At 50.0% G+C, this 13,782-nt stretch overlaps 1 protein-coding gene across 4 annotated transcripts in view; it reads right to left on the reverse strand.

The window, feature by feature from the left end:
• Positions 1 to 24: 24 nt before the first annotated feature.
• Positions 25 to 13,782, reverse strand: part of GRIPAP1 (GRIP1 associated protein 1) — a 28,710-nt gene continuing 14,952 nt past the window's right edge. For 3 of the 4 annotated variants that reach the window (XM_024240964.2, XM_054544527.2, XM_054544526.2), the window contains exons 14-26: positions 11,607 to 11,741; positions 10,119 to 10,214; positions 9,572 to 9,784; positions 9,323 to 9,436; positions 8,133 to 8,210; positions 7,934 to 8,029; positions 7,754 to 7,810; positions 7,553 to 7,652; positions 4,619 to 4,749; positions 2,534 to 2,656; positions 2,310 to 2,403; positions 1,460 to 1,614; positions 25 to 584 (exon numbers count right to left, since the gene is read on the reverse strand). In XM_024240964.2, the coding sequence (XP_024096732.1) occupies positions 492 to 584; positions 1,460 to 1,614; positions 2,310 to 2,403; positions 2,534 to 2,656; positions 4,619 to 4,749; positions 7,553 to 7,652; positions 7,754 to 7,810; positions 7,934 to 8,029; positions 8,133 to 8,210; positions 9,323 to 9,436; positions 9,572 to 9,784; positions 10,119 to 10,214; positions 11,607 to 11,741 (1,485 nt within the window). In that variant the 3' untranslated portion in view covers positions 25 to 491. The remainder of the gene's footprint in view (positions 585 to 1,459; positions 1,615 to 2,309; positions 2,404 to 2,533; positions 2,657 to 4,618; positions 4,750 to 7,552; positions 7,653 to 7,753; positions 7,811 to 7,933; positions 8,030 to 8,132; positions 8,211 to 9,322; positions 9,437 to 9,571; positions 9,785 to 10,118; positions 10,215 to 11,606; positions 11,742 to 13,782) is intronic. The other variant, XM_054544525.1, reaches the window with a different exon arrangement.

Consider the following 13,782-nt stretch of genomic DNA (forward strand, 5'->3'; position numbering starts at 1 on the left):
GAGAAGAACGAGACGAGACAGTCAGTGGGTGGGCCCGTCTGGCCAGATGGTATTTTGGCTGCACAGCCTTTACACACACACACACGTGTTGCTAGAACGCTGAACATGGACCACACACCCACCCAACATCCCCAATCCCAAATGCAGAGTAGCCAGGCTCCAGACATAAATTAAAAAATAAAATAAAATAAAATAAAAAAGAGTTGGTCTCTGGGAAGGAGAGCTCATGCAGAGATGAAGACAGAAGCCCTTGGGAGCCAGGACCAAGAAGAAGGAGAAATCCCTGCCCCTTCCCTCCGGATCCCCTCTCCCTGGTGGCCTCTGCCCTAAGACAGGATCATTAACACTAACCATCAGGCCTCTAGCCCCTTTAATGTCCAGTCTCCCAAGCTATTTGATTTTGGCTCCAGCCCTCATTTTTCCACCACAGCCCAAGGGAATGGCATCCTAGGGGGTAGGAAGGGGAGGACGTGGGTGCAGCCTGCAGGTCTTTAGCTGGTTTCTCCTGGCTCTAGGTCTGGGTCAGGAGGCCCCACGCACTCCTTGCTGAGCCGCACAATTTCCTGGGACAGAACTTCCATATCCTAAGAAACAAATGAACCATCAGGGGCCAGAGAAGGGGACAGTCTGCTCCCTTGCCAAACGTAGGGTATCATCTGTGATTTCCCTCACACCCTTTCATTAATCAATGCTCAGCTGTGTCTGGCCTGGGATGGGAAGGTACTTGGAGAAGCTCACAGCACCCCCAACAGTGGGCTGGGCTCAGAAAAGTCATGAGGATGGGTGGGGAGCTACAGATAATGGGAGTGGGATGCCTCCTGTGGCATGGTGCTGCTGCTGCAGGATACACTACCACTCTGGCCACCTGCTCTTCTACTAAGTGTGAGCTTGCTTCTCAAAGGCAGGAGCTGGGTCTGACCCCTTTCTGACTCTCAGAGATGGGGAAAGTCTTTGGGTGGCAGGTTGGGCAGAAAGCTGTGTGTGTGGACCCATGGGCATGGGGGATCTATGGTAGACAAATTGGTGGACGAATGAATTGTCCAGAGGACAGATGGAGATCAACAGGTGGGCAGGCAGGTAACTGGGTGGGTGAAAGGTAACACAAGGGGCAATTGATGACTAGATAAGAGAATGATATGTCAAGAAATGGGTAGCAAGACATGGGGTAAACAATGAGATGAGTAAGTAGTAGATTGGGTAGATGGACAGATGGGCAAATGGTTGGGTGAATGTGTAGATAAATGGATGAGCGGATACATGGAAGGAACGAATAGATAATAAGTTGATGAGAGGGTGGAAGATGAGAGTATGATGGAGTAGTTGATGAGTGGGTAGGAGCATAGCTGGGAGGACAGGCTGGGTGGGTGGGCAAGGGGACTGGCGGATGACCCAGGGGCTATGTGGCTGGGTAGGCAGGTGGCTGGGTGAACAGATGGGTAGGCTGGCAGGCCACACTCGCCTTGTGCAAGTGCATATTCTTGGTGAGCTGCTCCTCCAGCATGTTCTGCAGCTTCTTGTTCATCTCCCGAAGGTTCTCGTCGCCTGGCTTCACTAGGTCTCTCAGGACGCTGCCCAGCCCGCTGCGGTCTGTGTGGCCTGCTGCCACAGACACATCTGCAAGGGCCCAGGCTGAAAACCACCCCCTCGGCAGAGCCAGAGGAGAGCCAGGCAGAGCCAGAGGAGAAAAGAGGGAGACGAATACCAGGGGAGAAGGGAGCAGGAAAAGCCATGTCATGTAGGACAGAGGCTTTGACATACAAAATCTAGCTCTGTCACTCACTAGCTCTATGGCCCCGAGAAATGAGGATAACTAACTTGTGGAACTGGAAAGATGCACATGACTGCATGTGAAGCACAGAACACACAGAAAGTCCTCAGCACATGTTGGTCAGTATGATTCTGATTAATAAAGAAAAATCTGTGAAGGAGAAGGTTTGAAAGAAAACAAAAGCAATGAAGATACAGAGGAGGAAAACTATATAGACAGCAAGACAAGATGAAGGAGTGGGGTGAAAAAGAGAAACGGAGAAGAGAGAAGGGAGAGAGAGAGGAGAGGAAGATGAGGCACAGGGAGAGGAAAGGAGAAAGTGGACAGAGAGACACAATGGAGAGTGGAGAGATGACAGAGAAAGAGAGAAGAGGGAGGAGGCGAGATCAAGAGATTTCCTGTTCTCCCCTCCAGAGGCCATGGTCTTGTCAGTAGCTTTGCTGAGTTCCGAGAGGAGAGGAGAGAAGCCGCAGCACAGAATGGAGAGGGAGAGCCAGGTGAAGGCTGGACCAGGGCTGAGGGCTGGGGAGGGGACACTGACCGATCCGGCTGTCCATGACGTAGGTCTCAATGATGGCGCTCTTCCGGCAGAGGTCCTCTGCCATGGAAGCACTGCTCACCTCCAGGTGCTTCACCTGCAAGATGGCCCAGCCCACCTGAGACCCCTCTACTGTACATGTTCACACATGAGGCAGGCCCGGGCAGACCCCACACCCCCAAGGGCACTTCAAGTGGGGATGGGCAGGCAGAGCAGGCAGGCAGCACCTTCTCCTCCAGCATCCATTTCTCCTGCTGTGTCTCTGCCAGCCGCTGAAAGAGCTCAGCCACTTCCTCATCTGACAGCTCTGCTGGCCGAGGGGGCTGGGCTTGAGGGCTGCTGGATAAGGACTGCAGGAAAGAGAATGGGAGAGGCCAGCCCCGGGCTCAGCACCACCAACCCCAGACAGGTGTCAGGGACTGGGGAGGAGAACCAGGCCAGAGGTGGGTGAGAGAACGTGGGCCCTGAAGCTGGGACTGTAGGCCCATCTTGGTACCCTCAGACACTGTTTTCTCCTCTGCCTAAATGGGGGTAGAGAATAACCACATCAGAGCCTTGTGGAGAGGATTAAAGGAAGATCCCAAAGCAAATGAGATCTAACTTCCAGCTGACAGGAAAACTGGAAGAGAGGGACATGTTAAATCATACCACCAGGAAGCCAGCAGAAAAACCCAAAAGGTAGCATACTTCCTGTGGGGTGACAGCGCTGGCCTCTTCAACAAGTTGGTCTCAGGAAAAAAGGGACCGCACTAAAGAGATTTAAGGGCCATAAAACAACCAGATGTAACATGTGCTCTGAATCTGAATGCTAGTTTTCATAAAACCAGCAAGAAAGGACATTCTGGGGCCAACTAGAGAAATCTGGTTAAGGTCAAAGTATTAGACAACATGAATTTATTTTATTTATTTATTTATTTATTTATTTTTTGAGACAGAATTTCGCTCTTGTTGCCCAGGCTGGAGTGCAATGGCAAGATCTTGGCTCACTGCAACCTCCAACTCCCGGGATCAAGTGATTCTCCTGCCTCAGCCTCCCGAGTAGCTGGAATTACAGGCACGTGCCACTACGCCCAGCTAATTTTTGTATTTTTAGTAGAGACGGGGTTTCACCATGTTGGCCAGGCTGGTCTTGAACTCCTGACCTCAAGTGATCTGCCCGCCTCGGCCTCCCAAAGTACTGGGATTATAGGCAGGAGCCACCGCACTCAGTCAATGACATGAAAATGTATCAAATTGGGAAGGTAGAGAAAACAGTTGAATAAAAACAGGTTAATCTCATCTAGGTTTTAAAAAGAGAGAGAATTCTGGAAGGGTATGAACTAAGAATTTATTTTATTTATTTATTTTTTGAGATGGAGTCTCACTGTTGCCCAGGCTAGAGTGCAGTGGTGTGATCTCGGCTCATTGCAACCTCTACCTCCCAGGTTCAAGCGATTCTCTTGCCTCAACCTTTCAAGTAGCTGGGACTACAGGCACGCACCACCACGCCTGGCTAATTTTTGTATTTTAGTAGAGACGAGGTTTTGCTATGTTGGCCAGGCCAGTTCTTAAACTCCTAACCTCAAGTGATCTGCCCACCTCAGCCTCCCAAAGTGCTGGGGTTACAGGCATGAGCCACCGCGCCCAGCCCTGAACTAAGAATTTATAATGGTGACTTTTGGATGGTGAAAATATTATTTTTTTGACATTTAAGGTTTTTTTGTTTTTGTTTTTGTTTTAAATAGAGTCGGAGTTTCACCATGTTTCCCAGGCTGGTCTTAAACTCCTGAGCTCAAGTGATCCGCCCACCTTGGCCTCCCAAAGTGCTAGGATTATAGGGATGAGCCACCACACCCGGCCAGACATTTAAGGTTTTAAAAAAATCTTTGCTCATTTGTGGTTTTTAAAAAATGTACTACAATGCGCACAAACTATTTGTGGAACAATAAAAAAGTTATTTCCAAAGGAAAGTGGCTGGTAAGGAGGCTGACATGACAGCCGGCAATAATAATTAGTGATCATTACAAGTTGGAAAAAGGGACCTTCTCCTTGGATGGTGTACCTACTATGAGCCACATACTTTATGGCACCAGAGAAGGGGGAATTAGCCCACAGATGATGAAACAGAAAGTCAGAGAGAGAGAGAGAATGATTGGCCCGTCCTGCATGTAGCAATCTGAATCCAAGTTGGTGGGCTTGGGGAAAAGTTGACAAGAAAATATGTGTGCTGTGCCCAAAGTAGGAGATAGATTTAGGTGAGGAGAAAAGGGGAGGGGTTCTCAGATTTTTGGGTTGAGAGAAGCTGGAGCTGTAGGTTCTTCCTTTCCCCTTACCCTGGCTGGAACAGCCGAGCTCTCCTTTTCCCGCAAGATCTCCCGGTAGCTGAAGGAGGAGATGCTACTGCTGTCTCCTGTCTGGGTCCGGCTTGGTGAGTTCATCTCTGAGAGAACCAGCTCCTCAAGGCCTGGGCGGTGGAGGGAAGAGAAACTTGAGTCCCAATACCCCTGAGTCCCAGGGCAGCAACCAGCAGGAAGAGGCAGAAATAGATTTAACAGACATGGAAAGAGAGACACCTGGGCATGGGGAAAGGCAGAAGCAGACAGGAGGACAGGGAGAGACAGAGACAGAAAAAAGAGCTGAGGCTGGGCGCACTGGCTCACACCTGTAATCCCAGCACTTTGGGAGGCTGAGGTGGGCTGATTACTTGATGTCAGGAATTCGAGAACAGCCTGGCCAACAGGAAGAAACCCCGTCTCTACTAAAAATACAAAAATTAGCCAGGTGTGGTTGTGTGTGCCTGTAATTCCAGCGATTCAGGAGGCTGAGGCAGGAGAATCGCTTGAACCCGGGAGGCGGAGGTTACAGTGAGCTGAGATCGCACCATTGAACTCCAGCCTGGGTGACAGAGTGAGACTCTGTCTCAAAAAAAAAAAAAAGAAAGAAAGAAAAGAAAAGAAAGAACTGCCTTTCTGGAGAAACACATACAAAATGAGAGGGAGAAAATGGAAGAGGTTGGAGAAAGACAACGATGTGGGTACACATGGGTCTCAAGTGGCAGACACACTTGGACACAGGGTTCAGAGAAAGGAAGACAGCTAGAGAGGGCACAGGGCACATCCTCTTGCAGAAAGAAAATGCCAGAGATGGAAAGCCAGAGCAGATGACAGAAACTAACAGAGACCCTGGAGAAAGAAATGAGCCAGAGCAGAGACAGAGACAGAGAGAAAAAAAGATGCCGGGCGCGGTGGCTCACGCCTGTAATCCCAGCACTTTGGGAGGCCGAGGCAGGCGGATCACGAGGTCAGGAGTTCGAGACCATCCTGGCTAAAACGGTGAAACCCCGTCTCTACTAAAAATACAAAAAATTAGGTGGGCGTGGTGGCGGGTGCCTGTAGTCCCAGCTACTCAGGAGGCTGAGGCAGGAGAATGGTGTGAACCCGGGAGGCAGAGGTTGCAGTGAGCCAAGATCGCGCCACTGCACTCCAGCCTGGGCGACAGAGCGAGACTCTGTCTCAAAAAAAAAAAAAAAAAAAAAAAAAAAAAAAAGATGCAAGCAGGCTCTCTTACCCACGCACCTAAATCTCAGTTTAATCTAATGGACAAGGTGAATGTATTGAATGTATGGTATACAATTGTAACTTTTCCCAAGATTCTTTTTTTTTTTTAAGACAGAGTTTCAGTCTTGTCACCCAGGCTGGAGTGCAATGGCGCAGTCTTGGCTCACTGCAACCCCTGCCTCCTGGGTTCAGGCAATTCTCCTGACTCAGCCTCCCGAAGTAGCTGGGATTACAGGCGCCCGCCACCACATCCAGCGAATTTTTTTGTATTTTTAGTTGAGACAGGGTTTCACCGTGTTGGCCAGGCTGGTCTTGAACTCCTGACCTCAGGAGATCCACCCACCTTGGCCTCCCAAAGTGCTGGGATTACACCTTTCCCAAGATTCTTACATTCATCTGTGATAAAACAGAAACAAAACTCCTTTTTAAAGACAGGTTACTTCAGGAGACCGAGTGCCTCAGCGAGAAATTGATTTGGTGAGAGATACACATCTGTTTTGCCACATCACTTAAAGCCCTCAAGGATCTCTGGCAAGGGTAGGGTGACTGAGTGGGGATCCATAGGTATCACGAGTGGGGGAACAAGGGACCAAGTTTTCTCTGAGTCTGTAATCTAAGAGATGCACCAGAGCCATCACTGCATTTTACTTACTTAAATGTATTTATAGGCCATCCCCGTCTAAAAAAAGGCTGAAGCAATTAAAGTTGGGTGTGTGTGTGTGTGTGTGTGTGTGTGTGTGTGTGTGTGTGTGTCTTCTGCTTGAAGTGGCAGAAATAACAGATTGGATTAGCTGTATAATGAAAACACCACAGTGTTGCTGACTGTGTATAAGTCTGTCTCCATAGCTCAACTAGGGGCTTCTGGAGGGCAGAGACTCAGGGAGTTTTATATCAGGGACCCTGTACTTGAGCATGGAGATTTATAGAATGAGAGATTGTATACAATAGATTTAGAAACGCCAAGTGAGGTGTGGGAGTGTGTAATGTAGTATATACAGTGAGGAGACAGACAGAGATATAAACAGAAGAGAGACGAAGAGGAGACAGAGTGGCGGGAAGAGATAAAGGGACAGAGAAAAGAAAGGGCGGGGGCCGGGCCCAGTGGCTCATACCTATAATCCCAACACTTTGGGAGGCTGAGGCGGGCGGATTACCTGAGGTCAGGAGTTCGGGACCAGCCTGACCAACATGGAGAAACCCCGTCTCTACTAAAAATACAAAATTAGCTGGGCGTGGTGGTGCATGCCTGTAATCCCAGCTATTCAGGAGGCTGAGGCAGGAGAATTGCTTGAACCTGGGAGGCAGAGGTTGCAGTGAGCCGAGATCACACCATTGCACTCCAGCCTGGGCAACAAGAGTGAAACTCTGTCTCAAAAAAAAAAAAAAAAAAAAAAGAAAAGGAGAAAACTAGAGAAAGAAAGCAAGGAGATAAAGGCAAATATAGAGGAAAGAGAGAGAACAAACTGAGACAGAGGCAGAGACAGAAACAGAGAAGAGACGGCAAAAACGAGACAGAAAGATAGAAATAAAGAGAGAATGCAGAGAAAGAATCAGAGGAGAGACAGAGAAAAGGTAAAAGACAGATGGAGTTCCAGAGCAACAGAAGCAGGAAAGCACAGCTGAGGAAGATGCAGGACTAACCTGCAGCCTGCAGGCCCAGGCCCTGCCTCCCCCATGCCTCAGCCTCCTCTCCCTGTCCTAGTCCCTCACCTGAGCGGCTCTTGCTGTTAGTGAGGATGTCCTGCAGCCGCTCCTGCAGCTTATCTGCTCGTTTCCGCTCCAAATGCAGTTGCCGCTTGAGGTCCTTGAGCTGTGGGGGACAGGGGTAAGATGAGGACTGAGACCCAGTGGGCCCATAGGAGGGAGGCTACAGGTAGGAGGGAGCCGTCCTTGGGCACCCCTCCGTCTTACCGCAGCACTGCCCTTCTTCTCCAGGATCCTCTGCCCATCCACTGTGTCCTTCACCTCCTGTGGGAGAAAGCAGGCATGGTTGGTGGGTGCCAGAAGGGCTGCCTGAAGCATGCTCCCTCCCTGCCCCTCCTGCACACTGAGGATCAGGGGTGTGTCTGGGGCTGTGCAGGGACCACTGACCTGCTTCAGGCTGCTAATGGTCTTCAGGTGGCAGTCCCGCTCCTCCTGGGCCTGCTGGAGCTGATCCCGCACATCCTGTAGCTCCTCTTCCTTGCCCTGCAAAGCAGAAAGCAGCTTAGGCATTGGCTTGGGAAGCCTCTGTCCTCCCAGGAGGGCCCGTCACTGTCTGGAGAGAGGAACACCATCATGCAAGAGGCACCTTCAGCTCGGCAGCGTGCTGCTCCCGACACTGCTTGAGGGCTTCCTCTTGTTCCTGCTGCTGCTGCTGCAGGGATTCCTACAAGACAAGTCCCAGGTCTGGCCACAGCCCCCCAGAAGCTATCATGCCCAGTTAGGGGTATGAGGGACTGCAATGGGGGCCCAGAGGTATGCAGAAATGACCCTCCTGCAGGGAACCCCACACGCCCTTAGGCAATATGCAGAAGTGTCACATCTAAAGTTGCACCATTCACATGGTTGACTTAGATTTGCATTTACATTTTATTTTATTTAACAAAACATAACACAGCGCTTACTACATGCCAAGAATGTTCTAAGGGTTTTACATATATTAACTCATTTTCTATAATCCTCCCGTAATACCTAGATGGTAGATATTATTGTTATCCCCTTTCTACCATTGATGAAAACAGGCCACAGAGAGGTCAGATAACTTGCCCAAGGTCACACAGCTAGGAAATGGCCCAGCCAGGATTCAAACCTAGACAAACAACTGGCTCCAGCCTGTGCTCTTCACTGCTACATAACAATGCTTTTCAATGTATTATGAGATTTCCAGAAAATAGCAACAAAGGTTCTTTTTCCGAGACAGAGTCTCGCTCCATCACCTAGGCTGGAGTGCAGCACACGATCTCAGCTCACTGCAACCTCTGCCTCCTGGGTTCAAGTGATTCTTCTGCCTCAGCTTCCTGAGTAGCTGGAATTACAGGCGCCAGCCACCACGCCCGGCTAATTTTTGTATTTTTAGTAGAGACAGGGTTTCACCATGTTGGCCAGGCTGGTCTCGAACTCCTGACCTCAAGTGATCTGCCCACCTCGGCCTCCCAAAGTGCTGGGATTACAGGCGTGAGCCACCGCACCCAGCAGGTTCTTGTTCAAATAACATCAGTGTATTTCATTAATTTCCTGACAGAAGTACAGTTTCAGGAGAAAGAGGTGCGTTTCCAAATTTGCCCAAAGGCAGGGCAGGCTTAACACGTGACAGTCTGTCCTATCTGATGGCCATCCCCTGATCTACTCCAGAGGGCTACTATTGAGCCAGGGGACTGTGGGGATATCCCTAAGTCCAGAAAATCTCGGGAAGTTCCAGGGCCTGACCACTCCTGCTTCTATGGTTTGACATGAGGGCCCCAATCAGCCTCTGTTCCTCACCAGGCATCACCAACTCACCTCGGCTTCCTTCAAGCGCCGTTCAAACCAGCCCTTGGCTCCATCCATGGAGTGTACCTGAGCTTGAAGTTCTTCCACTGTCTGCTGAAGAGTCTCCAGCTCCCGTGTCCGGGCCTGGGATGGGGCAGACTGTCATGGGCCAGGCAGGCAGAGGAGCGGGCACCTGATGCATGCTACCCACTGGTCTATCAGCAACGCTGTGGTTCCCAGGTTTTAGAGGAAGAAGGGCATCGTCATCTACCCACCCACCTTCTCCTCCCGGATCTGCCCACGGAGCTCCTCCTCCTGACGCTTCTTGTCTTCATGCAGCTCTCGGAGCTCACGCTCATAGCGGGCACGCACCCCCAGCACCTCCTTCTCATGCCGTAGACGAACTGCTCCCAGCTCTTCCTTGTGCTGGGACTTCTCTTGCAGCGTTTCCATTGCTAGCTCATCCAGCATGGCCTTCCGCTTCTCAGCACTCTGGGGGCCAGGACGATGGCAGTCAACTTCCTTCCACAACATCGAAAAAAGGCCTCCAACCCTCTTCCCATGCCCAAGGAACTAGCCAAACTCCACACCCTCCCATCCCCATTGAACTGGCTAAGGCACTCACCTATCCTTATAGAACTGGTCACTTTCTTTCTTTCCCCTCCCACTCTCATGGATTTGGCCAAGAAACTGGTCAACCACAAACCAGTCAATTTTCCTTTCCCTCCTATCCCCACATATTTTGTTATATCACCTCCTCCCATCTCCATGGACTGAGCCAATTCCTACCCCCCATCCCCTCCCCTCAACCCTCATGTTCCCCTACCTTCCGAGCCTCCTGTAATTCCTGGGTCAACTGCTCCTTCTCCTGCCCTATTTCTTGAAGTTGTTCCAGCAGCCGACTATTGGCCCGTAATGACTCCTAATGCAGACACCAAAGGGAAAGAGTTTGATAAAGAGCATCCAGTAGGTGCTAGTCACCCAGGACCATCTGGTAGACCATCTCCCTTCTCCCTGGTAAAGTTGGTATTGTGATCTCAATTTCTGGATAAGAAATATAGCAGAGACTGCTAGTTGCTCCCCAGTATTCATTCTCCCTTACTTCCCTAGCAATAAAATTTATCATCGGGCATACAGCTGTCTAGCAGATGTTTCCCCTCCTCTCTTATGGTTAGGTGTGGCCATGTGATTTATTTCTGTATGTGGAAGTGGTGAGTGTAATTTAGGTTATGCTCTTAAAGGAAAGGGGCACACTCTTCCCTGCCCCTTTCCTCCTTCCTTCCAGATAGAATACAAACATGATGGTCGGGGAGCTTCAGCAACCGTCTTGGATGCCAAGATAAAAGTCTTGTGTTGAAGGTGGAGGAACAGCAATGGAGAAAGAACCTGGGTCACAGATGACTGGAAAGCCATCATTCCATCCCTGAACAACCTACCTGGACTTTTAATGAGAGAGAACTTAATTTGTATCTTATTTAATCTACTATTATTCTGGTTTCTATTATGGAATCAGAATGGATATCCCTTGGGAGGCTGAGCCGGGTGGATCTCCTGAGGTCAGGAGTTCGAGACCAGCCTGACCAACATGGTGAAACCCTGTCTCTACTAAAAATACCAAATTAGCTGGGCGTGGTGCCAGGCGCCTGTAATCCCAGTTACTCGGGAGGCTGAGGCAGCAGAATCGCTTGAACCCAGGAGGCGGAGGTTGCAGTGAGCTGAGATCGCACTACTGCACTCCAGTCTGGGCAACAGAGTGAGACTCCATCTCAAAAAAAAAAAAAAAAAAAAAAAGGAGGCCGGGCATGGTGGCTCACGCCTGAAAAACCAGCACTTTGGGAGGCTGAAGCGGGCAGATCACAAGGTCAGGAGATCGAAACCATCCTGGCTAACACGGCGAAAGCCCGTCTCTACTAAAAATACAAAAAATTAGGTGGGCGTGGTGGCAGGCGCCTGTAGTCCCAGCTACTCGGGAGGCTGAGGCAGGAGAATGGCGAGAACCCGGGAGGCGGAGCTTGCAGTGAGCTGAGATCACGCCACTGCACTCCAGACTGGGTGACAGAGCGAGACTCCATCTCAAAAAAAATAAAATAAAAATTAAAAAAATGAAAAAGAATTGATATCCTAACTAACTGAAAGGCTTAGTTTCAGAGAAGTGAAATGACTTGTCCCAGAACACACAGGTGCTAATAAGTTAGGGAGCCAGACTGGAACCTAGGTCCTCCTGACTCCAGTCTTCCCACTCTACCTTACTGGGGACTTCACTGGGCCATTACTAGGGAACTAGGAAGCGATAGGCCAGAGCCAAAGGTGTTACCTGGAGCTGGGAGTTGAGGTCATCTTTCTGTCCCATAAGGTCCTCGTACTCAGCCTGCCGCTGCTGCAACTCAGCTGCCAGCCCAGTGGTCTGTTCCCGGAGCATATTCAGTTCTTGGGTCTTTGCTGTTTGGATCTGGAGAAAGTAGTGGTGATGAGAAGTAGAGTGAAAGGGACCCCAGGGACCAGGGACAGGTGGGAAGAGAACCAGAAGAGAGAGGAAATTTCAAACAGAAAAACAATGAAGAGAATGGGTAAATGTGGTAGGTTCATACAATGGAATACCACACAACAGTAAGAGAACGGACGTGTGCTGCACGTGGATAAACTTACATAGTGCTGCCAGAAAGAAGTCAGAGACAAAGAGCAGCTGATTCCATTTATATGAAGTTAAAGAACAAGCGAAATGAATCTTATGTTGCTAGAGATCAGAATAATGGTTACTTCTGGGGGAGTACTGACTTTGAAGGGGTAAAGGGGACCTTCTGGGGTACTAAAAGTGCTTTATACTTTGATCTGGGTGGTGGCTATGGTGGCGGGGAGAGAGAGAGAGAGAAAAGAGAGAGACGGAGAGAGAGAGAGAGGAAGAGAGGATTCACTGAGTGTACACTTAAGATTAGTACATTTCATGCACTTCACTAGAGAGAAACTAGAAAGAAAGAAAAGCAGAAGCCGGGTGCGGCGGCTCATGCCTGTAATCCCAGCACTTTGGGAGGCCTAGGCGGGTGGATCATGAGGTCAGGAGTTCGAGACCAGCCTGGCCAAGATGGTGAAACCCCGTCTCTACTAAAAATACAAAAATTAGCTGGGCATGGTGGCACACGGCTGTAGTCCCAGCTACTTGGGAGGCTGAGGCAGGAGAATCGCTTGAACCCGGGAGGCGGAGGTTGCAGTGGGCCGAGATCGTGCCATAGCACTCCAGCCTGGACGACAAGACCGAGACTCCGTCTACGAAAAAAAAAAAAAAAAGAAAAGCAGAGATAGGCCAAGCACAGTGGCTCACACCTATAATCCCAGCACTTTGGGAGGCCGAGGTGGGAAGATAGCTTGAGGCCAGAAGTTTAAGCCAGTCTGGGTAACATAGTGAGACCCTGTCTCTACAAAATAATTTTTTTTTCTCTTTTTTGAGATGGAGTCTTGCTCTGTCACCCAGGCTGGAGTGCAGTGGCGCGATCTCGGCTCACTACAACCTCCGCCTCCCAGGTTCAAGCAATTCTCCTGCCTCAGCCTCCCGAATAGCTGGGATTTCAGGCGTGCGCCACCATGCCCAGCTAATTTTTTTTGTATTTTTAGTAGAGACGGAGCTTCACCATATTGGCCAGGCTGGTCTTGAACTCCGAACCCCAGGTGATCCGCCCGTCTCAGCCTTCCAAAGTGCTGGGACTACAGGCGTGAGCCACTGTGCCCGGCCTAATTTTTGTATTTTTAGTAAAGACAAGGTTTTGCCATGTTGGCTAGGCTGGTCTCGAACACCTGATGTCAGGTGATCCACCCACCTCTGCCTCCCAAAGTGCTGGGATTACAGGTGTGAGCCATCACGCCCGGCCAATAAGTTTGTTTTTTGTTTTGTTTTGTTTTGTTTTTGAGACAGAGTTTCACTCTTGTTGCCCAGGCTTGAGTGCAATGGCACAATCTTGGCTCACCGCACCCTCCACCTCCTGGGCTCAAGCAATTCTCCCATCTCAGCCTCCCGAGTAGCTTGGATTACAGGTGCCCACCACCACACCCAGCTAATTTTGTGTTTTTAGTAGAGACGACGGGGTTTCTCTATGTTGGTCAGGCTGGTCTCGAACTCCTGACCTCAGGTGATCCGCCCCCTTCGGCCTCCCAAAGTGCTAGGATTACAGAATTGAGCCACCATGCCCGGCTTTTTTTTTTTTTTTTGAGACAGAGTCTCGCTCTGTTGCCCAGGCTGGAGTGCAATGGCACGATCTCGGCTTACTGCAACCTCCAGCTCCTGAGTTCAAGAGATTCTCCTGTCTCAGCCTCCCGAGTAGCTGGGATTACAGGCCACACCGCCACGCCCAGCTAATTTTTTGTATTTTAGTAGAGATGGGGTTTCACCGTGTTGCCCAGGCTGGTCTTGAACTCCTGAGCTCAGGCCATCCACACACCTTGGCCTCCCAAAGTGCTAGGATTACAGGCATGAGCCACCATGCCTTTTTTTTTTTTTTTTT

The sequence above is a fragment of the Pongo abelii genome, chromosome X (assembly GCF_028885655.2).
Source record: "Pongo abelii isolate AG06213 chromosome X, NHGRI_mPonAbe1-v2.0_pri, whole genome shotgun sequence".
Taxonomy (NCBI): domain Eukaryota; kingdom Metazoa; phylum Chordata; class Mammalia; order Primates; family Hominidae; genus Pongo; species Pongo abelii.